The sequence below is a fragment of the Garra rufa genome, chromosome 6, assembly GCF_049309525.1.
Source record: "Garra rufa chromosome 6, GarRuf1.0, whole genome shotgun sequence".
NCBI lineage: Eukaryota > Metazoa > Chordata > Actinopteri > Cypriniformes > Cyprinidae > Garra > Garra rufa.
Window position 1 is genome coordinate 8511920 of NC_133366.1, and position 27064 is coordinate 8538983.

Sequence of the window (27064 nt, forward strand, 5' to 3'; positions counted from 1 at the left end):
AATATATATATATACATAAATTGAATATATATATTTATATATGGACATTATCTAACAGGTTTCATGAGATTCATCCACATAGATGTGTAAATGTGCACATGCATGCACACCCACACTTGTGTGAGCGTGCACTAACACAAATACACACCTACAGGCTTGAATGTGTGTGTGTTGGTATCAGGTCTTATCTGATCATGAACTGATGGGTGTTTGATGGACTTGTACTCAGCAAATGTGTTTTCAGCCAATCTGTGTGTGTGTGCGTGGATGAGGGGCGTGAGGTGGCTTTGATGGTGTGATATACGTGTGTGTGTGTGTGTGTGTGTGTGTGTGGGTGTGTGTGTGTGTGCGTGCGTGCGTGCGTGCGTGTGTGTGTGCGTGCGTGTGTGTTTGTGTGTGAGGGCGGCTGCCAGGGTCAGCTCTGTCCTGGGAAAGTTGAGCTCTCCATTTACATCAGCACATGTTGAGGCCTTCTGGTGGCTGCATGAGCGCACGGGTAGACAGATGGCACCAGCTCATAGCTGCAGATTCACTGAGGAGGAGCTACACGAGCCTGATAAATGGACCAGAAGAAGAAAAGATGGGATCAGCTTGCTATTTTTCATCAGAATCACTGAAAGTGTTACAGTTGTGAATTAGATTTAGAGTCAAAATAGTCTTTTTTTTTTTTTTTAACTCAAACACAATTTTTACACTTTTTGAGAGAATCAACCTGCACATATTTTACATATTTATTTAATACAGTTTAGACCAAGACCAAGTCTTGATTGCTCATAGTAATGGGTTGCCACATGTTGCCACATCCTTGACCTTTCACATCGTTTATCACTTGACCTCATATTTTATTCAGGAGATTCTTTTTTTTGGTGCATCCATCCATCCATCCATCCATCCATCCATCCATCCATCCATCCATCCATCTATCAATCTATCTATCTATCTATCTATCTATCTATCTATCTATCTATCTATCTATCTATCTATCTATCTATTTTTTCTATTGTTCTGTCCGTCCATCCATCCATCCAACCATTTATCTGTCTATCTATCTATCAATCCATCCATCTATCCATCCATCCATCCATCCATCCAACCATTTATCTGTCTATCTATCTATCAATCCATCCATCTATCCATCCATCCATCCATCCGACCATCTGTCCGTCCGTCCATCCATCCATCTATCTATCTATCTATCTATCAATACATCCGTCTGTCCGTCCGTCCATCCAACAATTTATCTGTCTATCCATGTATCAATCCATCCATCCATCCTTCCAACCAACCATTTATCTATCTATCTATCTATCTATCTATCAATCCATCCATCTATCCATCCATCCATCCGACCATCTGTCCGTCCATCCATCCATCTATCCATCTATCTATCTATCAATACATCTGTCTGTCCGTCCGACCATCCAACCATCTATCGTCTATCCATCTATATATCTATCCATCCAACCAACCAACCAACCATCTGTCTATCTATCTATCCATCTTTCTGTCCATCCATCCAGCTATCTATCCATACATGCGTCCGTTCGTCCATCCATCCGTCCGTCCGTTCATCCAACCATTTATCTATCCAACCATCTTTCTGTCTATCCATCCATCCGTTCGTCCATCCAACTATCTATCCATCTATCTATCCATACATCCATCCGTCCATGTTTATCCATCTATCCATCTATTCATACACTCATCTAACCATCTATCTATCCATTCATCCATCCATCCAAACATCTTTCTGTCTGTATATCCATTTATCAGTTTGTCCGTCATCCATCCAACCATGTATCCATCCACCCACCCATCCATTCATCCATCCAACTATCTATCCATCCATCTATCTACCCAGGTGAAAAAAAAATATACTTAAATGCAATGAAAATACACTTAAATACCCGCAAATACATTTTTAGTACATTGTTATTTTTTTGTGTTAAAAAAAGTGTGATGTTTATACACTATGAATACACTAATTAAAAGTATGTTTATACTTCAGTAGGACTTAAGTACACTTGAAAAAAGTATACTAAATACCAGTAATACTTAAATAAATTTTTAGTGTACTAAAATAAAGTATACTACAGAAAAAACATGCAAAAGAGTTTTATTAGTGTGTTTTTCAAAAGTGTGCTTTAAATGCTTTAAACATTAGTTGATTATTAGTAGACTGTTTACATACTAATCCTAAGTTTAAAATAAGTTAATATATAAAAAATCTATTAGTAATGTATTGTAGTAGAAGTATATTTTCTCAAAAGTTGTACTTAAGTACACTTAATATGAATGCATTATTAGCACTAACACTTAAAATGATTTTGAGTGTGGTAATTTTAAGTTTACATTAAATTGATTTTATTAAAAATCTATTAGTAATGTATTGTAGTAGAAGTAGATTTTCTCAAAAGTTGTACTTAAGTACACTTAATATGAATGCACTATAAGCATTAACACTTAAAATGATTTTGAGTGTGGTAATTTTAAGTTTACATTAAATTGATTTTATTAAAAATCTATTAGTAATGTATTGTAGTAGAAGTACATTTCCCCCAAAATTGTACTTAAGTACACTTAATATGAATGCACTATAAGCCTTAACACTTAAATTGATTTTGAGTGTGGTAATTTTAAGTTATATTAAATTGATTTTATTAAAAATCTATTAGTAATGTATTGTAGTAGAAGTACATTTTCTCAAAAGTTGTACTAAAGTACACCTAATATGAATGCATTATTAGCACTAACACTTAAACTGATTTTGAGTGTGGTAATTCTCCCAGGTTAAAAAAAAGTGCACTAAAATACACTTTATTTAAGTATACTTAGTACACTTTTCAGTAATGTACTAAAAGTGCTCTATTTTCGCGCACTAATTTTGTACTTATTGTACTAAAAAATAGTATTAAGTATATTTTAAGATAAACTTAATACCATCTAAGTGTACTCAACTGTGCTATTTTGAGACACCATGAAATTGAACTAAAATGTGCTTTTAACATACTATATCTGTATTTAAAAATATATATATTTAGTTACAACTAGAAATACACTTGAACCCTACTTTTGAACATTTATAAATATATTTATGACTAATTTAAAGTATAGCAATAATATATTAAAATAATATACAAATTGTGAAAAAAGTGTGCTAAAATACAATTTAAGTACACTTAGTGCACTTCCCTAATGTACTTAAAGTGCTCTATTTTCGGCAACTAATTTTGTACTCAATATACTAAAAGTTATTCTTAAGTACTTCTTAAGATAAACTTAAAATCATCTAAGTGTACTCAACTGTGCTATTTTGAGACACCATGAAGATGAACTAAAATGTGCTTTTAACATACTATCTCAGCATTTCCAAAAAATGTATTTTGCTACCACTTCTAATAGAATTGAAACATATTTCATAAACCTTTAAATATACTAATTATACATAAAAAATAAACTTACTGATTATTTAAAATACATGAATAATATATAACAAATGTATACAAAGCGTATTTATAATGTATTGCCCACATATTTTTATCAATAAAAAATACACTTGTTGATTATTTAAAATACATAAATATATAACAAATGTATGCAAGGCGTATTTATAATGTGTTTCCCACATATTTTTATTACAAAAAAAATACACTTCTTAATTATTTAAAATACATGAATAATATATGATAAATGTATACAAAGTGTATGTCACGCCCTTGGACTGTTTGTCTTGGTTTTTCCCAGTGTTTCCCAATTGGACTGTCTGTTTGGTTTCTCCCATGCCCTTTTTTGGTCTTCCTGCTCATTAGTGTGATCCCCTCCACCTGTTGTTGTAATTATCTCCCCTTTATAAGTTTGTTTGATTTCCTTGTTTCTTTGTCCGGCTACAAGCGTTACACCTATGTTCCTTCGTTGTGTGCACGTCTTCTCCCGCCATTCCTGTCTATTGTTACTCTGCCTGAGGATTTATTGAAGACTTTTTATTGAAGACGTTATTTTTTGCTTTCCTACACGTTTCGTGACAAAGTATTTATAATGTATTGCCCATACATTTTTATTCATTATAATACACTTAATAATTAATTAAAATATATGAATTATATATAATAAATTTATACAAAGCGTAATTATAATGTCTTGCCCACATATTTTTATTAATAAAAAATACATTATAAATACGCTATGTATACATTTATTATATATTATTCATGTATTTTAAATAATCAACAAGTGTATTTTTTATTAATAAAAATATTTGGGCAATACATTATAAATACGCTTTGTATACATTTTTTATATATTATTCATGTATTTTAAATAATTAATAAGTGTATTTTTTATTAATAAAAATATGTGGGCAATACATTATAAATATGCTTTTTATACATTTTTTATATATTATTTATGTATTTTAAATAATTAATAAGTGTATTTTTTATTAATAAAAATATGTGGGCAATACATTATAAATACGCTTTGTATACATTTTTTTATATATTATTCATGTATTTTAAATAATTAATAAGTGTATTTTTTATTAATAAAAATATGTGGGCAATACATTATAAATATGCTTTTTATACATTTTTTATATATTATTTATGTATTTTAAATAATTAATAAGTGTATTTTTTATTAATAAAAATATGTGGGCAATACATTATAAATACGCTTTGTATACATTTTTTTATATATTATTCATGTATTTTAAATAATTAATAAGTGTATTTTTTATTAATAAAAATATGTGGGCAATACATTATAAATACGCTTTGTATACATTTGTTATATATTATTATTATATTTTAAATAATCAGTAAGTTTATTTTTTATGTATAATTAGTATATTTAAAGGTTTATGAAATATGTTTCAATTCTATTATAAGTGGTAACAAAATACATTTTTGGAAATGCTGAGATAGTATGTTAAAAGCACGTTTTAGTTCATCTTCATGGTGTCTCAAAATAGCACAGTTGAGTACACTTAGATGATCTTAAGTTTATCTTAAGAAGTACTTAAGAATAACTTTTAGTATATTAAGTACAAAATCAGTGCCCGAAAATAGAGCACTTTAAGTACATTAGGGAAGTGCACTAAGTGTACTTAAATTGTATTTTAGCACACTTTTTTCACACTTTGTATATTCTTTTAATATATTATTGTTATACTTTAAATTAGTCATAAATATATTTATAAATGTTTAAAAGTAGGGTTCAAGTGTATTTCTAGTTGTAACTAAATATATATTTTTAAATACAGATATAGTATGTTAAAAGCACATTTTAGTTCAATTTCATGGTGTCTCAAAATAGCACAGTTGAGTACACTTAGATGGTATTAAGTTTATCTTAACATATACTTAATACTATTTTTTAGTACAATAAGTACAAAATTAGTGTGCGAAAATAGAGCACTTTTAGTACATTACTGAAAAGTGTACTAAGTATACTTAAATAAAGTGTATTTTAGTGCACTTTTTTTTTACCTGGGTATCCATCCATTCATACATTCATCTAACCATCTATCTATCCATACATCTAACATCTATCTCTTCATCCATTCATCCGTCCGTCCGACCATCCATCCAACCAACCATCTATCATCCATCCATCCAACCAACCATCTATCATCCATCCATCATCCATCCATCCAACCAACCATCTATCATCCATCTTTCCATCGATCTATCTATCCATGTATCCATCCATCCATCCATCTAGCTAACTAGCGATCCATCTATATGGTACTTTACTTTTATAAAGCGAATAATATTATTTAAAAGGAGTCAAAGTATTGATTTTAGAGCAGAATACCTTTCTATTGTTTTCTCCAACTTTTCAGTGCTTTCCTCCAGCTCTGGGTGGAGATGTGAGGGTCAGTGAAACGCAACACTGCGCGCATGTGTCGTTTATTAATCCTCTTACTGCAGCAGATGCTCGTCTGTCAATCAACCTGACGCTGGTGCGCGCGCTCGAACTTGACTTGAGAGCGCGAGAGAAAGAACACAGCAGGTGCGCGAGGGATTCCGCGCCTTCATTTAGCGATGCAGGAATGGTAAATACGGCAGTTTTTTTTAACTAATGATGTCTTGACAGGCCACAGGCTTGTTTTGAACCACTCAAGTTGCATTTGTTTACCGGAAAACGCAATGCCGTCGCAGGACGAGGCTGAGGGGGTAAGTGAAGACCACAGCCCTCCTCCGGTTCCACCGCGAGCGGCTCCTCAGCAGAACTCACCGGCGTCCGCCGCCGTACCTGAGCGCCGGGTCAAGTGTGTGTTGGTCGGAGATGGAGCGGTGGGTAAAACGAGTCTGATCATCAGCTACACCACTAACGGATATCCAGCAGAACACATTCCTACCGCCTATGACAACTTCACAGGTAAAATCAGATATCAATACTGATTCTGTAAGTGTGCACTTAAACATGCACCTACCCGTTTTCTATTAGATGCATATGATAACATGTTAAACAAGCCTTGTTATGGACTTTTGACATCTTATACGTGATATATTTAACAGAAAATAATAAATACATTTATCTCAGCTTTATGATTGATTATTGATTAATACAAATTGATTAACGCATAAGTGTTTCTCTATCTCAGCTAGGGTTGTTGTGGATGGAAGACCAGTTCAGCTTCAACTGTGTGATATGGCAGGACAGGTAATATCTATCTATCTATCTATCTATCTATCTATCTATCTATCTATCTATCTATCTATCTATCTATCTATCTATCGTTCTATCGTTCTATAGTTCTATCGTTCTGTTCTATCTATCTATCTATCTATCTATCTATCTATCTATCTATCTATCTATCTATCGTTCTATCGTTCTATCGTTCTATCGTTCTATAACCAGTTTGTTTTGATGGATGGATGAACTCTTTTTTTCTCTGTGCTTTATATGGCAGAGTTGGGGGGCAACGGATCAGCCTCTATATGTAAGCAACAGGATATGACGGAAGAGCGCCACCTAGTGTTAGAATCAGATCCTGTATTCTCCTTTAGATTTGTGCGACTGTCACATAGATTGACTGTGATGTGTTCAGCTCACAATAATAGAATTTACTCATCTGACTGATGAAATATCACTGTCATAATAATTTGCCATACTTATGCATGTTATAAATAGAAAAACACATGCAACTTAGGAGTTTAAAAAAATAAATTATGCAAGTAGCTGCTCTTCTTTGCAATGCATGGTATATATTTGTAAATATAGATCACAATATTTGAATTACTAAGTAAAATGCGTCAGCTGTCCTTTTTAATCTTTTTTCAGGATGAGTTTGAGCGGATCCGTCCACTCTGTTACCGTGATGCTGACGTCTTCCTGCTCTGCTACAGCGTTGTCCTCCCATCCTCCTTCAGGAGCGTGACAGACCGTTGGGTCCCTGAGGTTCATCGGCTTTCTCCCGGCATTCCCATCATCCTCGTGGGCACCCAGTGCGACTTGCGGGAGGACGTCCAGGTGCTGATTCGACTCGCAGACGGCCAGAAGAAACCAGTGAGCGAAGATGACGCCCGTCTGTGCGCCCGGAGCATTGGCGCTGTGACGTTTGTTGAATGCTCAGCTCTGACGCAGAAGAACCTGAAGGAAGTGTTCGACGGTGCCATTTTGGCCAGCATGCGGCACGCAGAGGAGACGGCATGGCCCAGGAGGCATACACTGAGAGAAAAAACTCCAGATAAAATTAAGCAGCTCTCCGAAACATGGTGGAGGAAACTGAGCTGCGTCCAGAGCTTTGACCTTCAGTGACGGAGAATCCAGTTGAGTTGCCTTTCTGAGTTGCCACTGAAGTCAGATGCTCACAATATTAAACATACACTTGAGGTCAAAAGTTTACTTACAGCTTGCAGAATCTGCGAAATTGTTTGTTTAGTTTATCCTGAACATTTAAACTGACTGCTGTTCTCCATTCAGGTCCAACAAATTCTTTGGTTTTTCAGCATTTTTGTAAATGTAACCCTTTCCAACAATGACTGTATCGTTTTAAGATCCATCTTTTCACACTGAGGACAACTGAGGGACTCGTATGCAACTATTACAGAAGGTTCAAACACTCACTGATGCTTCAGAAGGAAAAACCATGCATTAAGAGTCAGGGGTGTAAACTTTTGAACAGAGTGAAGATGTGTACATTTTTCTTATTTTGCCTATGTATCATATTTGTTTCATTTTGTACTTCAAAAGCTACAGAAGATGTTTCCCAAAAGACAAAATAAGTTAAATTTACCCTGATCTTCAAATTCAAAAAGTTTACACCCCTGGCTCTCAGTTGTCCTCGGTGTGAAAAGATGGATCTCAAAATCATACAGTCGTTGTTGGAAAAGGTTCAAATACACAAAAATGCTGAAAAACCAAAGGATTTGTAGAACAGCAGGCAGTTTAACTGTTCAGGACAAACCAGGGACAAACAAATAACACACATTTTGTATGATCCCTCATATTTTAGTCCAATAATTAACATTTTGCAAATTCTGCAAGGTGTATGTAAACTTTTGACCTCAACTGTACCTCCTTAAAGTAATGTCCAGATGGAATGGTAGACACACTTTACTTTCCAAATTAAACAGTGGAGTGACAGTTTAGGACATGAACAGGACATGAATTTACTGTGAAAAGTAGCTATTTTTAATTATAGAATAGTGCAAATTAAAGAAAATATTTATAGTTTTTAAGGTTTGGGGTATGAATTATTTCTTTAAAGACTGTTTTAAAAAAAAAATCAGTTTTGCATCAGAATTTTTTTTTTAATAATTACATTTCAATAGAAAATAGTTATTTTAAAACGTAAATATATTTTACAAATGATATATACGTATTTATTTATTTTTTCTTAATTGGGACTGAGCTTGAGGCCCTCATTTAGCGCCACCTGTTTCATGTTGTATATACCTGTGACCCAGAAGTGTTTGTGCATGTCATTTGGCCCAGTATCCTGCATTCATACCAGAGGATTAGCTGATCCTGTGAACAGACTGAAGATCAAGACTGAAGGATTTGATGTCTGTGTTACACCTGTTGTACTCCTGCGTAGTCTGATGTTTTGTTTACAACTTAACTTCAACTGTTTACTACATTTTATACTCAAGATAAATCATTTAAAAATTATGCTAAAATGAAACCATTACTGTTTTCGTCTCGTACATATAAAAATAGATTTGCGACAACAAACAATGAACTACGTCCACAGGTCCTGTTGAGACAACCCTGTCAAAGGTCCGTACGGCTCTAAAGCCTTTAATCAGATCTGAATCATTTACATCATTGTGTTACGCTTTTCCCTCGGCAATCTCTCACAGCAGACGTAATTACGCCATCACAGAATGACAATTACCTGCACAATGACACTTACTGCAGGCTTCAGGCTCTGAGTGGATCTGAATGGAGTCAATCTGACAACTGAAACAGGACAAAACCCTAGCGTTTACAGCCTGTAATATGTGACTCACAGGTGCCCGCTGATGCTTGTACAGTAATGAGACTCATATGTGGAAATATACTTACATTCAATATGTATAGTGAGGCTTAAACCGCTTCTTCCTAGTGTGTATCGTGGATGGAACCAAGCTTTAGAACTTTTCAACTACTAATATGTGACCCTGGAGCACAAAACCAGTCTTAAGTAGCACGGATATATTTGTAGTTTTCCTTTTATGCCAGAAATCATTAGGATATTTCATTAGATCATGTTCCAGGAAGATATTTTGTAAATGTCGTAAATATATCAAAACGTAATTTTTGATTTGTAATATGCATTGCTAAGAACATAATTTGGACAACTTTAAAGGCGATTTTTTTCAATATTTTGATTTTTTGCACCCTCAGATTCCAGATTTTCAGGCCAAATTATTGTCCTAACAAACCATACATCAACCATACATCTTATTTATTCAGCTTTCAGATTATGTGTACATCTCAATTTAAAAATGGATCCTTATGACTGGTTTTGTGGTCCAGGGTAACATGAATTTCAGTATCTATGAAAGCTAAGTATATATTGCATGTTTACTGAATTTACTGCAGTGAGGTGGGCAGATCGGCTCCTGCGTCACAGCTGATCCTTTAATGGGTCGAGACAGAAGCCACCTGTGGGAATTAGGCGGGCAGATGGCGACTGGTTTTCCCCTCACAGGATCTCTTGACCTCAACCTCCACCTGCTGCGGAAATCATGCAGGAATAACATCAGTACAACAGGCCTTGAGATTGCTGAAAATACACTCCTCTAAACCAGGGTGATTTTACCAATATGACTCATTGAAACGTGTATATAGCTGATGTTCTGACAATCTTAGAGTGTGAGTTGCATATTTATGGTTTCCAAAAGCCATAATTGGACAATGCTTTTATACCCAGTGTATTTTAGTACACTGCTTTTGTCAGCAGTGTTAACTAAAATAATAGTGCTGGAAGAGTATTTATGGAGCTTCACCTGTAGAGGACACTGTTGAGTTACATCCTGAAAAATCAGGTGAACCCAAGAGATCAAGGATCTACTGTATGGGTACTGTATGGATGGATTTAATGCTTTCGGATGTTTTAAGTCACACACACACACACACACAAAACAAAAAAACAAAAAAAATCTGAATGTCATTAAAATAAAAGAATATCATTTATTCAGCTTGTGTTTTGCGTTTTAGTGGATGTCAGTTACACAAAGTGGCATAATACTGGCTGTTATTAATTTACAATGCTCTATTTTGCCATTGCAAACATAAATTTGAAATAAATTCGAAAATAATGTAGTTTTTTGCTATTATTGTATTTTATTATTTTATTTTATTTCAGCTTTATCCATTTTTTTCTTCCCGTAGTGGTCATTTATACACTTTATGGGTCTGACTTCCAATCTGCATCCAGCTGTTTTTAGCTGTATGAAACCGCTTGTTTTGCTGCTTGATATTAATTTAATGTATTATCCTAATTAGGAACAGACTGGTTTGTAGTACAATTGATTTTACAGTTTGCACGTTGTTATTCTTCTCGTTATTTACCTATAGTGGATAATCGACCGGAAATATCACCCATAGGCTTACTTCTGTGTTGTTGAAGAAAAAGATAAAAAGTAATTTTTTCAGTTTTTTTCTTTTTTTTAAACTTCAAAACAAAAACTTGTGACAAAAAACATATGATGTCATACGTATATGATGTGACAGCTGTGACTGATGTGTGCTGATGCTCTGGTGCTCAACAGGTGCAGCAGCACTAATACACGCGGCTCCGTTCAGACGGGACGGGTGAAAGGCTGCAGTGGTTCAGATCTGGACAGACAGCGGCGGACACATGTTCGGCACATGTGGAATAATCCTACAGCACGACAGCTGCTGCTCTCACCCTGATCTCGGGATTTCTCCATTTGCGCTCTTTCATTCCTCTGCTCTGTCGTCTTTCAGAGGAATTCTTAATTTTACTCCATTTGATATTTGTTTCCATTCACTCTGAGGCGTTAATTAAACACAATTTTCTAGAAAGTGACATTTCTCAAGTAGTATTGAAAAGAAACAATCAGATCGGTCAGATAGCATTAACAAAATGATTCCAAAACCATGACTCTAATTCATTTGAGTCATTCCATTACATTTAACATCATATTTTTACTGTAAGACAGGTACAAAACAGCTGGTTTTGTTGATTGACATATCCACAAAACATCTTACCATGTTATTTTAATGTATTATCTTACTTATGAACACAGTGATTTGTAGTGCAAAATATTTTAGTGTTTACTACACGCTGTTATTCTTCTTCTTATTTTCTTATAGCGGCGGAAAATGAACCGGAAGTCTCGCCTATAGGTTTACTTTCACGTTGAAAAGTACTCTAAAGTGGTTTTAAGGTGGCAGATAGTGTCCAAAATAAAGTCAAGGTTATCCAACCTGAAGAATCTACTAAATGGGTGCTGCTGGGATGGCATTAATGCTTTCAGATATTTTACGTCACAAAAAAAAAAAAAAAAAAAAAATCGGAATGGCATTCAAAAGTACTCAAAAGTACTCTAAAAAGTCAAGGTCATCCAACCTGATGAATCTACTATATGGGATGGCATTAATGCTTTCAGATATTTTATGTCTCACACACACAAAAAAATCGGAATGGCATTGAAACCAATAAAATATCGGTTTATTCAGCGTGTTTTGGTTTTTAGTGGATGTCATTTACACACAAAGTGGCACAATACTGGCTGTTATTAATTTCTAATGATCTTTTTTGCCATTTCAAACATAAATTTGAAATTAATTCGAAAATAATGTTTTTTCTGTCATTTTTATTTAATTTTGTTTCAGCTTTATCCACTTTTTTCTTCCTGTAAGAGTGGCCATTTGTAAAGTTCATGGGTCCGACTTCAAGTCTGTGATTGACATTGCAATTGGTATGTCTTACCATGTTATTTTAATGTTTTATCTTACTTAAGTTATGAACACACTGATTTGTAGTGCAAAATGTTTTACTGTTTACTGCACGCTGTTATTCTTCGCATTATTTTCTTATAGCAGCGGAAAATGAACCAGAAGTCTAGCCTATAGGTTTACGTCCGCGTTGAAATGTACTCTAAATCGGTTTTAAGGTGGCAGATAGTGTCCAAAATAATTCTGTTCAGCTTACTCTAAAACCTAAAATAGAATTAACGCCAATTTTGTATTTCTAAACGATAGCCAATCAGGACACACCCGGCTTTGATGCGCGCGAACATTTGAATCGACAGACGAGGTAACACTAACAGACAGAACGTTATTGTCCGCTGGTTTTGACAAACCGTTATAGTTATGTATAGTCATCGTTCTTTGTGTGAACGGGTCTTAAAATACGTCTTATCGCACAATAATATTGACGTTTGTTTTTTAGTATAAATAATGAATGATTTTGAAGCCGCTGCCTGCTGTGACGGTTACAGTTAATAAAAACCGCTGCTTAACGGTTGTTCGGTTCCTCAGACAGGTAAACTCATATAATTGCTAGTTAGTTTTTGTCTTTAGCAAATTGTTAAATACATCTACGCATTCTACATCTTTTATAGTATTCGCTAGGCCTATATTAACTTTTAATTCAATAATGTTGTTTATCACTACGTTTTTATGGCTATATGTAAATATGTTTTTTTTAATCTCTATATTTAATTTAGGTTAAATGTTTGTAAAATGCAGAGATACTTTATGTAGAGATACTTTTAAACAAATTATGGTACACATTATAAAGATGTCTACATTTACATCTGGAAGATATATTTTTTTAGAGCGTTTTCTCATCAATATTCTGTCAGATATTATATAGATACTTAGAAAATGGCTTTAAACATGTTTTTGACTTAGATTGTCCACTACCAGTAAAATGTTTTTTCATGTTTTTTTAAGGCTCTTCTGTTCACCAAGACTGCATTTATTTGATCCAAAGTACAGCAAAAACAGTAAAAAAAAATTGAAATATTTTTACTATTTAAAATAACAGTTTTCTATTTGAATATATTTAAAAATTTAATTTATTCCTGTGATTTCAAAGCTGAATTTTTAGCATCATTACTCCAGTCACATGATCCTCCAGAAATCATTGTAATATTCTGATTTGCTGCTCAAAAACATTTATTATTATGTTAAAAACAGCTGAGTAGATTTTTTTTTCCCGGTTTCTTTGATGAATAGAATCTTCAGAAGAACAGCATTTTTTCTGAATTAGAAATATTTTGTAACATTAAATATGTCTTTATCATCACTTTTGATCAATTTAAAGCATCCATGTTAATAAAAGTATTAATTTTTATACCAAAAAGAAAGTTTATACCGACTCCAAGCTTTTGAATAATATAGTTTATAATGTTACAAAAGCTTTCTTTTTCAGATAAATGCTGATCTTTGGAAAAAAAAAATTACTCATATGTTTTAAATATTGATAATAATAATAATAATAATAATAATAATAAATGTTTTTTTGAGCAGCAAATCAGCATATTAGAATGATTTCTGAAGGATCACGTGACACTGAAGTAAGGATGCTGAAAATTTAGCTTTGATCACAGAAATAAATTACAATTTAATATATATTAAGATAGAAAACAGCTATTTTAAATAGTAAAAATATTAAAATTTTTTTACTGTTTTTGCTGTCCTTTGGATCAAATAAATACAAGCTTGGTGAGCAAAACAGACTTCTTTAAAAAACTTTAAAAATCTTACTGTTCAAAAACTTTTGAATAGTAGTGAATGTGAAAAATTTGTATCAGATGTTTGTACACAGCAGATGATTTCCAGATGACACGCTCTTTAACAGACATTATCGAGATGTATTTGTGTTCTATCTTCACAGTCTGCCCTCTTATAAAGTTCCTCATCCAGTGGTCAAGAGAATCTTCTGTGGGGTGCTGAAGATCAATGTGGACAGGTGTGGTACGGAAACAGCTGCCCTTCTGGTTAATGGTCTTCATCAGCGTCTCCCAGGGTCTGCTGAGTAACGGGAAGGAGCTGAAGGAGGTGCGCAAGTGTAACACGAGTGTCTAAAGTTTCATACCTCTGAGTGCTCAGAGACTTAACCAAACGCAGCCGGCACAGATTAACCAGCTTCTGAGGTGAAAACGACCAACAAATGTTTGTTTAGACACATTATACCAGTAAAAAAGAACTCTTCTCTGGAGACTGACACTTTTTGGCACATACTCACAGACGCATTCGTTTTCTGTCCTCGGTATCTCACAGGCATGCAGCTGTCGGTGAGATTAGACTTTTAGCAGGTGTCTATTTATAGTGCCAGTTAAACAGATCACAATGGCACGTCAGCACTTCTGATCGTGCTGTTTAACAGCCAATTGAAAACAAAGACATACATTACATCATGGCATGATTCAGAGCTCGGAGCCGTCTGCTGTCCGTCAGCAGGTCCAGACTAAACCTCAGCTGGTCTCAGAGGTGGCGAGATGATTTGGATAGTGCTGCGGATGTCTGACGGTTTGTGGCATATGTGCAAATAGCCATTAGAAAACCAGTTGGAGTGTTAATATAGTTAACATTTGACACACAGCGGGATCCAAAAGACAACTAAATGCACATAGACAAAGTTTGCAATACTGCAAAAACATACAAACATTTTAATGATTAAAAAAATACTCTGGATATACACTACCAGTCAAAAGTTTTTGAACAGTAAGACCTTGTCTGCTCACCAAGCCTGCATTTATTTGATATCAAAAGTACAGCAAAAACAGTAACATTTTGAAATATTTGTACTATTTATAACTGCTTTCTATTTGAATATATTTTAAAATGTAATTTATTCCTGATTTCAAAGCTGAATTTTTAGCGCTGATATTCTAATTTGCTAAAAAAAAACAAAAAAACTTTTTTTATTGTTATGTTGAAAACAGCTGAGTAGAATTTTTTCAGGTTTCTTTGAAGAATAGAACGTTCAGAAGGACAGCATTCATCTAAAATAGAAATCTTTTGTAACATTGTAAATGTCTTTATCATCACTTTTGATCAATTTAAAGCATCCTTGTTAAATTAAAGTATTCATTTTTATAATTTGTCCCGCAAAAAGCTTTTTATTTCAGATAAATGCTGATCTTTGGATCTTTCTACTCATAAAAGAATGACGAAAAAGATGTTTTAATTATTGATAATAATAATAAAATGTATCTTGAACAGCAAAGCAGCTTGATTTCTGAAGGATCAAAAGCCAGCTTTGATCACTGACACAGGAATAAATTATATTTTAAAATACATTCAAATAGACAACCGTTATTTTAAATAGTAGAAATATTTTAAAACATTTACTGTACTTTGGATCAAATAAATGCAGGCTTGGTGAGATGAAGAGACTACTTTAAAAAAAAATCTTTTGACTGGTAGTGTAAATATCATTAAAAATAACACAAGCTGTCTCTGAACTCGAACCAAACAACATAAAACATTTATTCATACCAAAGTATATTTATATCTAATCTATTGCTTTGTATGATATGATTTATGAACATGAAATTGAGGGACATGATGTTACTCAAACATAGTTTATTCACTGCAATGCATTAAGAGCATTTCTGTTCTGCAGATGAAAATATATACCTGTGCATGTACAAATACAGTGGTCAAAATGTAAACATTGTTGAAGAAAATCAACAAGTTAGCAAATTTCATACACTTCATTCAAGAACGTCAGTGTTGGTAGCCTTACAGCTTGAGTTTCCTTTTATGAAGTCAAAAGCAAGTGAATAACCGAATACATAACTGAATAAACAAGTCCAGATAACAGGCAACTAGTTATTAAGATAAAGAAGACCATGAAGGTTCAAGTAAAGTGTCACGGCTCATTCAGAGTGTCTATGACAAATATCACAAAAAAAGCAAAATATACATGTGAGCGAATATGTATTTTCATATCAAATCAGTGCATAATAAATGATCACATTCACAAGAATCAAATGATGGCCTTCAACTAGCCCTCAATTATTTTTTTCAATCTAAAAATATTAATTACTTAACATCTTTGTGCAAAAAAGTGGATTAAAATGATGATTGTTGGTGATCGGTGAGGAAAATACACTTTTGTAGAAAACATTTCACATCGTTGCACAGCACTGCACTTCTAACACGGCCTCTCAAAACACAAATCCATCGACCATGTGATCAGTTAAACCAAACCAAACATCAGTCAATCACATTCAAAAAGAAAAGTACGGTTTACAGCTGACATTTTAATGACAGGCAGGCCGGAGCGTCTAGAATAACATTCTGGAAAGATCAGAAAAAACAATCATCCGAGTCAGAAACAAATCAACTTATTTAACAACAAATGTTTGGTCCTTTACATCCCTGCCGCCCGTGTTAAAAGTCAGGAAGAGCCTCTAATAATCACCAAAAACAAACGAGCATTAATTTCAACAGATAGTGATTAAAAATGTATTTGTGATAGCAAATGTGTTTTGGTAATTAAATGTTTGGTCCTTGTATGCATTAATGAGAACATGATTGTAGCCAGCATCAAAAAATACGAATAACTGCATCTCATACTGAATTTAAAGGAATGCGTGTAACTTTTGTTCAGTTTTGTTGTCACTTGTCTAGTGCCTTTTGTAGTCCTGTAGTGCTGGTTTGGGATCTTTTTCCATTCAATCCACTGACATGAACTGATCCTGGATCAGCCTCTACCTCAGTCGAGCAGAGAAGCAGCGCATGTACTCCGTCATCCAGCGCTCGTCCGCAACGCTCAGTGCTGATCTCCGGGACCTCTCCAGGTCAGCTGACCTCGCCCTCCGGTGGTCTGAAGCTCGTCCACTTTTTTTAGCCTCTCTTCGTGTCTGGACACCCACGTCGGCATGGTGAATCTGAAAATGAATTCAGATTTATTCAGTTTCCTGGTGCTCTGACTCAACTCGTTTGCCGTTTTCTACACTGGTGAAATCCAGCTGTTTAACCTACTAAACTTTTGTAGACCAGATAAGGTAGCTTGAGGATATCACTGCTCTACGCTGAATAATTCACCGCTTCCACAAGCAGTGTCGGATTTCACGGAGTGCTTTATTCCACTGATTAGTACACGGCTGTTTAGTCACTTCAAATTTCTCTGTTTGTATAATTTATTCAAATCTGTTAAAAACACACTCATGTTCACTTTTGCTAATGGATACCCATGCAGGAAAAAAAAATACACTGCAGCTTTTTAAAATATAAAAATGTAAAACTATTATGATCTATACACTGCGAATCAAAAGATTTTTCTGTCTCACCAAGCCTACATTTATTTGATCCAAAATACAGCAAAAACAGTAAAAATGTGTTTATATTTTTACTATTTAAAATCACTGTTTACTATTTGATTATATTTTAAATCATCATTTATTCCTGTGATGCAAAGCTGAATTTTCAGCATCATTACTCCAGTCTTCAGTGTCACATGATTCTTCAGAAATAATTCTAATATGCTGATTTGCTGTTCAAGAAACATTTATTATTATTCTTACTATTATTATTATTATTATTATTATTATTACTAATATTTAAAACAGTTTTGTTTCAGGATCCTTTGATAAATAGAAAGATCCAAAGATCAGCATTTATCTGAAATAAAAAGCTGTTGTAACATTATACACTATACTATTTAACACCGTTGAGTCAGCATAATTCTTTTTTTGGGAAAGAAATTATAGAAATTATAACTTTTATTTAGCAAATATGCTTTAAATTGATCAAAAGTGATATTAATAATAATTAATTTTTTTGAGCAGAAAATCTAAATATTAGAATAATTTCTGAAGAATCATGTGGCTGGAATAAAAATGTAGCTTTCAAATAAATTACATTTGAAAATATATTCAAATAGAAAACAGTTATTTTAAATATTTCAAAATTGTACTGTTTTTGCTGTATTTTGGATCAAATAAATGCAGGCTTGGTGAGCAGAAGAGACTTCCTTAAAAAACAAAAATTCTTACCGTTCAAAAACTTTTGACTGATAGGGTAAATATATAAAAATTAAAATGAAAAGTAATATAAATATATAAAGCCACATAATATAAGAAAACATATTTAAACATAACAGAAATTAAAAATATAAATATTTTAATAAAAATTATTAGCAATTAATTTCTGCTAATGGCTACACATACAGCAAAAAAAATAATAAAAAAATTAATTCAATTAAATAAAAATGAAAAAAGAAAGAAAGAAAGAAATACAAATTCTAGCCAAAATTTGTTATTTATATAGACTGAAGCTTTTAATTTTTCTTGAAATGTATTTTCTTTAAAATATGGCCAAATAATACAGCAATATATTGGAAAAAAAAAATCTTACATTTAAAATATAAAATATTTTTTACAATTGTATAAATATATTTTAATGCCTATATTGGCAACACATTTCTTAAATATCTTTATATTACAATAAAATGTACTTTTAAAATATTTACAAAAATATCTGAAAACATTTTTTATGTAAACATCTGAGATAATGATCTGGGCTCTGCGTTGCCAAGTCCGTGGTTTTCTGGTTGAAGCGTTGCCAATAATGTGATATTTATCCCGTGGAAAGCTAATTTTACCAGGGGAACCCCACCAAAAAGTGTGTATTTTGCCCCCTGGAAATGTGATTGGGCTAGTTTTGAATAGCAATTGGGAGGGTTTTGTTGTGAAAACCTGGCAACCCTATCTGAGCTTCAGGTAGCAGTGTATAAAGTTTTCATCTGGACTGAAAATTTGTTACCTTCGCCTCTAATATCACATACAATACAGAAAGCTATCAGGCCTCACCTCTCCAGCGGACATAGATGCTCTCATATTTGGTGTCCTTCTGTTCCTGGTCTCAATGTGCCTTTCTGCCCAGTCATTACGGATAAAAGACCGTCTGTTGTCACGGTTGGACGTCCGCTCCTTGATGTTGCCCGGTGGTTGGCTCTTGGCCCTGGATGGTTTTTTTGATACGGATATTTGAGATTCATCCGTATCCAGTTCTTTATTAGGGTAGATCGGCTCAGAACGGGGCGGTCGGTGTCTCTGTCGCCGTTTAGGATTTGATTCTGATGGTCCGTTGGGAGTCACATCTTTGTAACCATTTTCTGCAGTTAAAGCAAAATTAGTAGGAATAATTCACTCAAAAATGGTCAAAAATCAGACATTACAACCTACCCAAGGGAACTGAGCTTTCCACGGTTGCACTACTATCCGTGTGAACTTCTCCATTCACCCTCGGCTTCAGAACCTCTGCATTCTCATTCTTTGACTCTGATGAGGATATGTAGTGTTTGCCATTTGAGACAATCACCTCTGCCAGTTTGGGACTAGACCTTCCGCTTGAGTCGGACCCGCTGTCCCATCCTTCCCCGAATAGCGGTCTGTGCGTCTGTTCCATCAGCCTCCGCGTCAGTCTGTATTTCACAGAGTCCTCGTAGCATTTCGAGAAAGTCTCCCACTTGGGATCTCTGAACTTCTTCATGTACTCCGTCCGGACCTTCTTGGACATTATGTTGTTATTGGCAGACATTTTCACCTATGGAATGAACATAATAATGTGTCACATTCGCATACTTAACAAGCGACTCACTCACCATCTGTTCTTAGTAGTGCATAGTGTGTACTGCGATGATTTAGTATTGTAATCAGCCTTGCTGTGCACGGAGGAGTGTATTTTGTTATTCCAGTTCTCCGGTAGAGTAGGTTACAGCCCAGTGCCCACATTATTTATTTATATTCTTTACATAATACATAAGCCGATGTCACATTTCTAAAGAGATATTTCTTGAGACGTTTTTAATACAGGTTTATCGTGTGTAAAATAAATCGCAATCTTGCTGCCGTCGAGCATGTTCATCAATGCTTAATCATAATCTTTCACAAAACAGTACATTGAATAAATATGCAATCATATTTATTGTAATCATCAGAAACTGAGATAAATTATAGAAATATTAGTCGCTAATGTATTAGTTAAGAAAACGTCTGATGATGGTGGCAGCGCACTATGTTTACAGGTCCTTACTTGCGTTGAGTATGTAGGTAAACACTGGCTCGGATAAATGTAAGCTCTTTAAACTCACCCTCTCCGCTCTATCCCGTTCCTTATGTTTTAACGTTGGATAAAGGCGTGCATTTTTATTCTTACATCCTTATGAATTCCAAACACATCGATTCATCACTGTTGAGCGCCTGCTGCGCACTAGAAAAACAACCCTCAGTGATATTACAGCTTTGGTGATTTACAGTGCGCATGCGCACAGCATCATACTCGTACTGCCTGAGGAGTTGATGCGCAATACTCACACACAATCCAATCTACCGTTTAATTGATCCTAATTTGATTATAATCGTCTGCTTTGTTTCAGTGAATGAAGTAGTTAATTATTTGTAGACTTAATTTGTCTTTAAACGTGTTCCTGACATTTTTGTAACGGGAAAGACTGGAGAATATCGATTGTTAAAAGGTGACGGTCATAATTCGACATTCCTCTCGTTACTAGTGATGACAGTTTCTTAGCGCATGCGCAGAAGAGTTTTTTGTCCTGAGGGAAATAACTTATGAGACTGTAAACAAATATGAGGTATAATATTATGAGGTAAAATATTTCTAACGTTAAACTGAATCTCATATTGATTTTGTTTTCTAATCTCTATGCTGTTTGTTGAAAGTTACTTACGACCAAATATTTTATCACCGCTGCTCTTAAAGGGATAGTTTATCCAAAAATAAAATTCTGTTATAAATTACACACCCTCATGTCGTCCCAAACCCCTAACCTTCGTCCATCTTTGGAACACAAATAAGGTAATATTTGATGAAATTTGAGAGCTTTCTAACCCTCCTTAGACCGCAAGGATACCAAGAAGGTACCAAGAACATGACAAAATATTCCACGTGGCATCAGTGGTTCAATGGTCATTTTCTGAAGCTACGAGAATACTTTTTGTGTGCAAAAAAAAAAAAAAAAAGATTTTTTTCAACATTTCTTCTTCCCTGACTTACCGTTGCATGTGTTGCGGTACTCTCGATAATGGCGGCAGATTGTCTCGGGAGAGAAGAAATTGATAAATAAAGTTTTATTTTTTTTGCGCACATGTATTTTCATAGCTTCATAAAGTTACAGTTGGAACCACTTGTCAATGTTCTTGGTACCTTTCTGGCCCATGAATGTGGTAGGACACTTGGTTTCTGGAAGGTCAGAAAGCTCTCGGATTTCCTCAAAAATATCTTAATTTGTGTTCCGAAGATAAACAAAGGTCTTACGGGTTTGGAACGACACAAGGGTGAGTAATTAATGACAGAATTTTCATTTCTGAATGAACTATGCCTTTAAAAACTTTGATTTAAAAGAAAAAAATTAACACCTGACAAAGGTTATTCAGTAAGTGACCCTGGACCACAAAACCAGTCAGAAGTGTCATTTTATACATCATCTGAAGCTGAAAGCTTTCCACTGATGTATGATTTGTTAGGATATGACAATATTTGGCCAATATACAACTATTTGAAAACCTGAAATCTACTGCTACTGTAATGCTTCTGTGATCTATTAATTGTCCCATCCGCATTCATCCTCCATTAGAGCCCACTTAAACAGCCCAGATGGTTTATAGTTGTCAGTTTACAGACATAACAAGACTTCACATAATGTTAATCATCTGTAAACCATCTGAGAGGCTGGATAAATATTGTTTAGTCTGTCTCACTGTGGATACTGTGAATATAAGAATACTGAAATGACATATTCATTGACAAGAACCATGTTTAAAAATAGATTTTCAGTTTTATTTGTCTGTTGAAGTGTGATTTGTGTTGGTCATCAACTGGACCGTGTGTACAGTGGAACGTAAGTCAGAGTCACTGGAATCTAAGGGAGCAGGGTCCTTCCATTTCAAACAGCATTCGCCAAAATACCAAGCCATGGAAGTCAGTAATAAATACATTTGTGTGCAATGAAAGCGCTTGGTATTTTTCCCTCCCTTGATGTTAGTGTCCTTTTCTCAGTTTATGCTTTTGTTGCTCGCTCCTACGTGAAGGACGACTGTAGAACAGCTGTCCACAGGAGCAATGCATCGTCGCTTGGTTCCTGAGCAGAAAGCAATGATAGGATGATGAGCCAGGCGCTTAGAAGCACTTGCGGTGGACGATGCTGGGGCCAGCCTCGTCGTATTCCTGCTTGGTGATCCACATCTGCTGGAAGGTGGACAGGGAGGCCAGGATGGAACCGCCGATCCAGACGGAGTACTTGCGCTCAGGGGGAGCAATGATCTACAGGGAAGGAAGAAATAAAATATTACTCATCAAACTAGTTTGCAGTTTTAAAGTCATCATGGAAAAACCAACTTGAGTGTTATTGCTCTAGGCCCTATTACCTTGATCTTCATTGTGCTGGGAGCCAGGGCTGTGATCTCCTTTTGCATACGGTCAGCAATACCAGGATACATTGTGGTACCACCAGACAGGACGTTGTTGGCGTACAGGTCCTTCCTGATGTCAATATCGCACTTCATGATACTGTTGTAAGCGGTTTCATGAATGCCGGCAGACTCCATACCTGTGCAGGTGTTTCAAGAAGAGCATATAAATGGTTGGAGGACTAAAAGGGAAGACAAGAAAGTATAATTTCTGATGTTTTCAAACATACCAATGAAGGAAGGCTGGAACAGGGTCTCGGGGCAACGGAAACGCTCATTACCAATAGTAATGACCTGACCGTCGGGAAGCTCGTAGCTCTTCTCGAGGGAGGATGAGGAGGCAGCGGTGGCCATCTCGTTCTCAAAGTCCAGAGCGACGTAGCAGAGCTTCTCCTTGATGTCACGGACAATCTCACGCTCAGCTGTGGGGGACGACAAATTGAGAGTTGTTTATTTGGTGCGTTTCACACATGCTGGAAATGTCCCAGTTAAAATGAACAGGTACACACCGGTTGTGACGAAAGAGTATCCACGCTCTGTCAGGATCTTCATCAGGTAGTCAGTCAGATCGCGACCAGCCAAGTCCAGACGCATGATGGCGTGGGGAAGAGCGTAACCCTCATAGATGGGCACATTGTGGGTCACACCATCACCGGAGTCCAGCACAATACCTAACAACAGCCAGGAACAAGAAATCAGTCAGAGAGAGCAGTAAGCATGTTTGAATGCATAAATAGTCACAAATATACAGATGAAGTCAAAAGTTTACATACACCTTGTAGAATCTCCAAAATATTAAATATTTAACCAAAATAAGAGGGATGATACAAAGTGATGTTATTTTTTATTTAGTACTGACCTGAACAGAGAAAATAAAAGTTAAATTTATTACAATGACCCCGTTTAAAAGATTACATACACTTGATTCTTAAAACTGTGTTGTTACCTAACCTGAATGATCCACATAGGTTTTTTGTTTAGTGATAGTTGTTCATGAGTCCCTTGTTTGTCCTAAACAGTTAAACTGCCTGCTGTTCTTCAGAAAAAACCTTCAGGTCTCGCAAATTTTTCAGCATTTTTGTGTTTTGAACCTTTTCCAACAATGACTGTATGATTTTGAGATCTTTTCACACTGAGGACAACTAAGCGACTCATATGCAACTATTACAGAAGGTTCAACTTTTAACTTCAACTGTACATAATTGTTGCTCTTTCAATTACAGCATGTTTTCTTACCGGTAGTACGGCCAGAAGCGTACAGGGACAGGACGGCCTGGATGGCCACGTACATGGCGGGGACGTTGAAGGTCTCAAACATGATCTGGGTCATCTTCTCACGGTTAGCCTTGGGGTTCAGAGGGGCCTCGGTGAGCAGGGTTGGGTGCTCCTCGGGGGCCACACGGAGCTCGTTGTAGAAGGTGTGGTGCCAGATCTTCTCCATGTCGTCCCAGTTGGTGATGATGCCGTGCTCAATTGGGTACTTCAGGGTCAGGATACCTCTCTTGCTCTGAGCCTCATCTCCAACGTAGGAGTCTTTCTGACCCATACCGACCATCACACCCTGGAGGGGAGCACAACATGATCAGAATACGCCAGAGAAAACCCATGCAATCATTCTGTTGCTTCGACAAACAGAAATCCAGTAAGGATTGCTGTATGTACCTGGTGACGTGGGCGGCCGACAATGGAAGGGAAGACGGCCCTGGGGGCGTCATCACCGGCGAAACCAGCCTTGACCAGGCCAGAGCCATTGTCGCACACCAGAGCGGTAGTCTCATCATCGTCACACATCTTGATGGGTCCTACAAGTAAACAAAATGAATGAGAAAAAAGCTACAGAGAAGCTGAAGAGCACACTACAACTCTGACAAAGTCATTATCACTCACACTGGTAATCAAATTTGTGACCAGTCTTGGACAACTTTAAAGGTGATTTTCTCAACATTTAGATTGTTTTGCACCCTCAGATTCCAGATTTTAAAATAGGTGTATCTTGGCCAAAAATTGTCCTATCCTAACAAACCATACATGAATGGAGATCTTATTTATTTATAAATCTTTATTGTCAAATACGATTTTCATTTCTATTTGCACCAATATGATCAAATAATCATGGTTTTACCACAAATAAAACTAAAAAACATGCTTACCATAGTTAAATCATGGTAACCACAAATTAACCATGGTTTTGCCACACTTATCATAGTTTATCCATGGTACTTGTAGTAAAACTGGTTATACAAATGTGACCCTGGACCACAAACCCAGTCATAAGTAGCATGGGCATATTTATAGCAATAGCCATTGTATGGGTCAAAATTATTGATTTTTCTTTTATGCCAAAAATCATTAGGATATTAAGTAAACATCCTATTCCATTAAGATCTTCATTTGGACAACTTTAAAGGCAATATATAAGCTAAATATCTCAGCTAAATATTGTCCTGTCCTAACAAACCATACATCAATGTTAAGCTTATTTATTCAGATTTCAGATGATATATAAATCTCATTTTAAAAAAAATGACCCTTACGACATGGTTTTGTGGTACAGGGTCACAAATGGTACAGTAGTCAATACGCCAAAAAAACATGGTTACTACACATTTACTATAGTAAAACCATAGTTAATCTTCGCAAGGGATATTAAACATATGGAAAATTAATTGCATACTGCATAGTTACGTCTTCTTATTAAAAAAAAAAGAAAAAAAAAGAAAAGAAAAAGCTAAATAAAAACTGCACTCCGAATTCTTTTACTGTTAAAGTAGTTACTTCACAATTTACAGTTTCTATATAGGTGATATGAAGTGACTAAAAAAGTTTCGACTTTTTTAGCCAAAAGCGAACCCGTTGTAAAATGACTAGCGTTTTCCCAGTTCTGAATCCCTATCTATATTAATCTAGTTTCCGAAATCGTGAAATAGCACGTCCGCTGCTGAATCGAAGGGGTGCGCGTTCCCGTGCCGGCGCGCACTTACCTGTGGCTGCTCGTACTCAAAGAGTCGTGAAGTCCAACTGAAGTGTCGCTGGCTCCTGCTACACAATGACCCGCACACGTACCATCTTATATATACCCGTCCTCTGCTTTTCCTGCTCTTAAGACAACCATTAAGGAATGTCCATGCATTCAAATGGAATTCTTCCCGATCCTCGTCCATATTTGGGTGTCGGTGGGTCGAGCGGAGGGGCTTAGCGTCTGCGAGCTGCACAGCGCCGCGCTCCGGGCGAGCGGGACGCTCCATATATGGCGCTCCAGACCCCAAACCACAGCTGGCGGGCGGAGGGCCGTGTAAGGCGAGTCCAGGGCCACCATACGAATGGACTCAGAGGCCAGCATTGGTCGTTTGCTGGCTATATCTCAATATAAGGGCAGGGCAGTGGTTATGATTGTTTATCATTCAATTTGACCAATGCTCAAATGAAAATGTCAATTAAAGCTATACATTGGATGTAATACAAGTTGCTTTGGATAAAAGTGTTAAAAATGTACAAATGTAGATGAAATTGCTTAATTTTCTGTGGTGGGACACCATATCATAGACTACTTTAAAGGATGACAGTAAAACCAAGAATTATTAAAAATCTAAAATTGTGCAGTGTATTAAATAAAGAGAAATCAGATAAATTAAGCCATTGCAATGGCAAAAAGTGACGAAATTTGCATGAATTGACCAAAATAAAGCCTATAAGCATGGTATTTCTGAAATGTAAGTCAAGTAGTCTGTGGTACTGGGATAACAGTGTTCATTTCAACATTTTCCTTTCCCAGAAAGCCACAGAAGCAAACTGGACAAAGGGGAGAAGAATCTTAGAAAAACATTTAGGAAAATCTGCTCAAATCTGAACAATGCAGCCACCACATTAAGCCTTTAAAAATCTACTATCACCATAAAAAGATGGATGGTGATGTATTTTCTTCAGCTTGTTTATTAGCTGTCATCCTGTAATAATTGTGAAATCATGGCAAAAGTGTCACCAATGACTTTCTGAGAACAGGAACAGGATATTATAATGATGTTCTACCTTTTCTTACTTGGAGATGGATATTGAATTAGACAGTCATTAAGCGATCATTAGACAAGCATGACCCTATGGGGATCTCGATGGAGTGTGATGCCAAACCTAATGCCCAGTCATAAACAAGCAAGTGTCATATTTCCTCCTTTAGCTCCAGACAGTTTATCTAGTGTCTTGAGGGATCCCAG

The 27064-nt window shown here is 35.5% G+C and overlaps 3 protein-coding genes across 3 annotated transcripts; 1 reads left to right on the forward strand and 2 right to left on the reverse strand.

The window, feature by feature from the left end:
• Positions 1–6149: 6149 nt before the first annotated feature.
• On the forward strand, positions 6150–10547 carry LOC141337175 (rho-related GTP-binding protein RhoU). Its single transcript, XM_073842945.1, has 3 exons — positions 6150–6381; positions 6608–6666; positions 7288–10547. Exons 1-3 carry the CDS (start codon positions 6150–6152, stop codon positions 7762–7764), a joined length of 768 nt encoding a protein of 255 aa, XP_073699046.1. The 3' UTR covers positions 7765–10547.
• A 5440-nt stretch (positions 10548–15987) lies between these two features.
• ccsapa (centriole, cilia and spindle-associated protein a) lies at positions 15988–20658 on the reverse strand. The gene is made up of 4 exons (XM_073843148.1): positions 20522–20658; positions 19614–19974; positions 19239–19543; positions 15988–17315 (listed from the first exon to the last, which is right to left on the reverse strand). The coding sequence occupies exons 2-4, from the start codon at positions 19966–19968 to the stop codon at positions 17136–17138; spliced, it is 840 nt and encodes a 279-aa protein (XP_073699249.1). The 5' UTR covers positions 19969–19974; positions 20522–20658; the 3' UTR covers positions 15988–17135.
• Positions 20659–22201: 1543 nt separating this feature from the next.
• Positions 22202–25972, reverse strand: acta1a (actin alpha 1, skeletal muscle a). Its single transcript, XM_073842034.1, has 7 exons — positions 25838–25972; positions 24519–24658; positions 24093–24417; positions 23366–23527; positions 23087–23278; positions 22815–22996; positions 22202–22710 (listed from the first exon to the last, which is right to left on the reverse strand). Exons 2-7 carry the CDS (start codon positions 24645–24647, stop codon positions 22567–22569), a joined length of 1134 nt encoding a protein of 377 aa, XP_073698135.1. The 5' UTR covers positions 24648–24658; positions 25838–25972; the 3' UTR covers positions 22202–22566.
• Positions 25973–27064: the final 1092 nt, after the last annotated feature.

What these genes read in the sequence shown, in the direction of transcription:
- LOC141337175 (XM_073842945.1), top strand. Translation starts at nt 6,150, where the DNA reads ATGCCGTCGCAGGACGAGGCTGAGGGGGTAAGTGAAGACCACAGCCCT. An exon ending in CGCCTATGACAACTTCACAG is followed by an intron (nt 6,382 to 6,607) that starts GTAAAATCAGAT and finishes TCTCTATCTCAG; the next exon opens with CTAGGGTTGTTGTGGATGGA. An exon ending in TGTGTGATATGGCAGGACAG is followed by an intron (nt 6,667 to 7,287) that starts GTAATATCTATC and finishes ATCTTTTTTCAG; the next exon opens with GATGAGTTTGAGCGGATCCG.
- ccsapa (XM_073843148.1), bottom strand. Translation starts at nt 19,968, where the DNA reads ATGTCTGCCAATAACAACATAATGTCCAAGAAGGTCCGGACGGAGTAC. An exon ending in GGAAAGCTCAGTTCCCTTGG is followed by an intron (nt 19,544 to 19,613) that starts GTAGGTTGTAAT and finishes CTTTAACTGCAG; the next exon opens with AAAATGGTTACAAAGATGTG. An exon ending in CATCTATGTCCGCTGGAGAG is followed by an intron (nt 17,316 to 19,238) that starts GTGAGGCCTGAT and finishes ATTCATTTTCAG; the next exon opens with ATTCACCATGCCGACGTGGG.
- acta1a (XM_073842034.1), bottom strand. Translation starts at nt 24,647, where the DNA reads ATGTGTGACGATGATGAGACTACCGCTCTGGTGTGCGACAATGGCTCT. An exon ending in GTTCCAGCCTTCCTTCATTG is followed by an intron (nt 22,997 to 23,086) that starts GTATGTTTGAAA and finishes ACACCTGCACAG; the next exon opens with GTATGGAGTCTGCCGGCATT. An exon ending in CCAGCACAATGAAGATCAAG is followed by an intron (nt 22,711 to 22,814) that starts GTAATAGGGCCT and finishes CCTTCCCTGTAG; the next exon opens with ATCATTGCTCCCCCTGAGCG.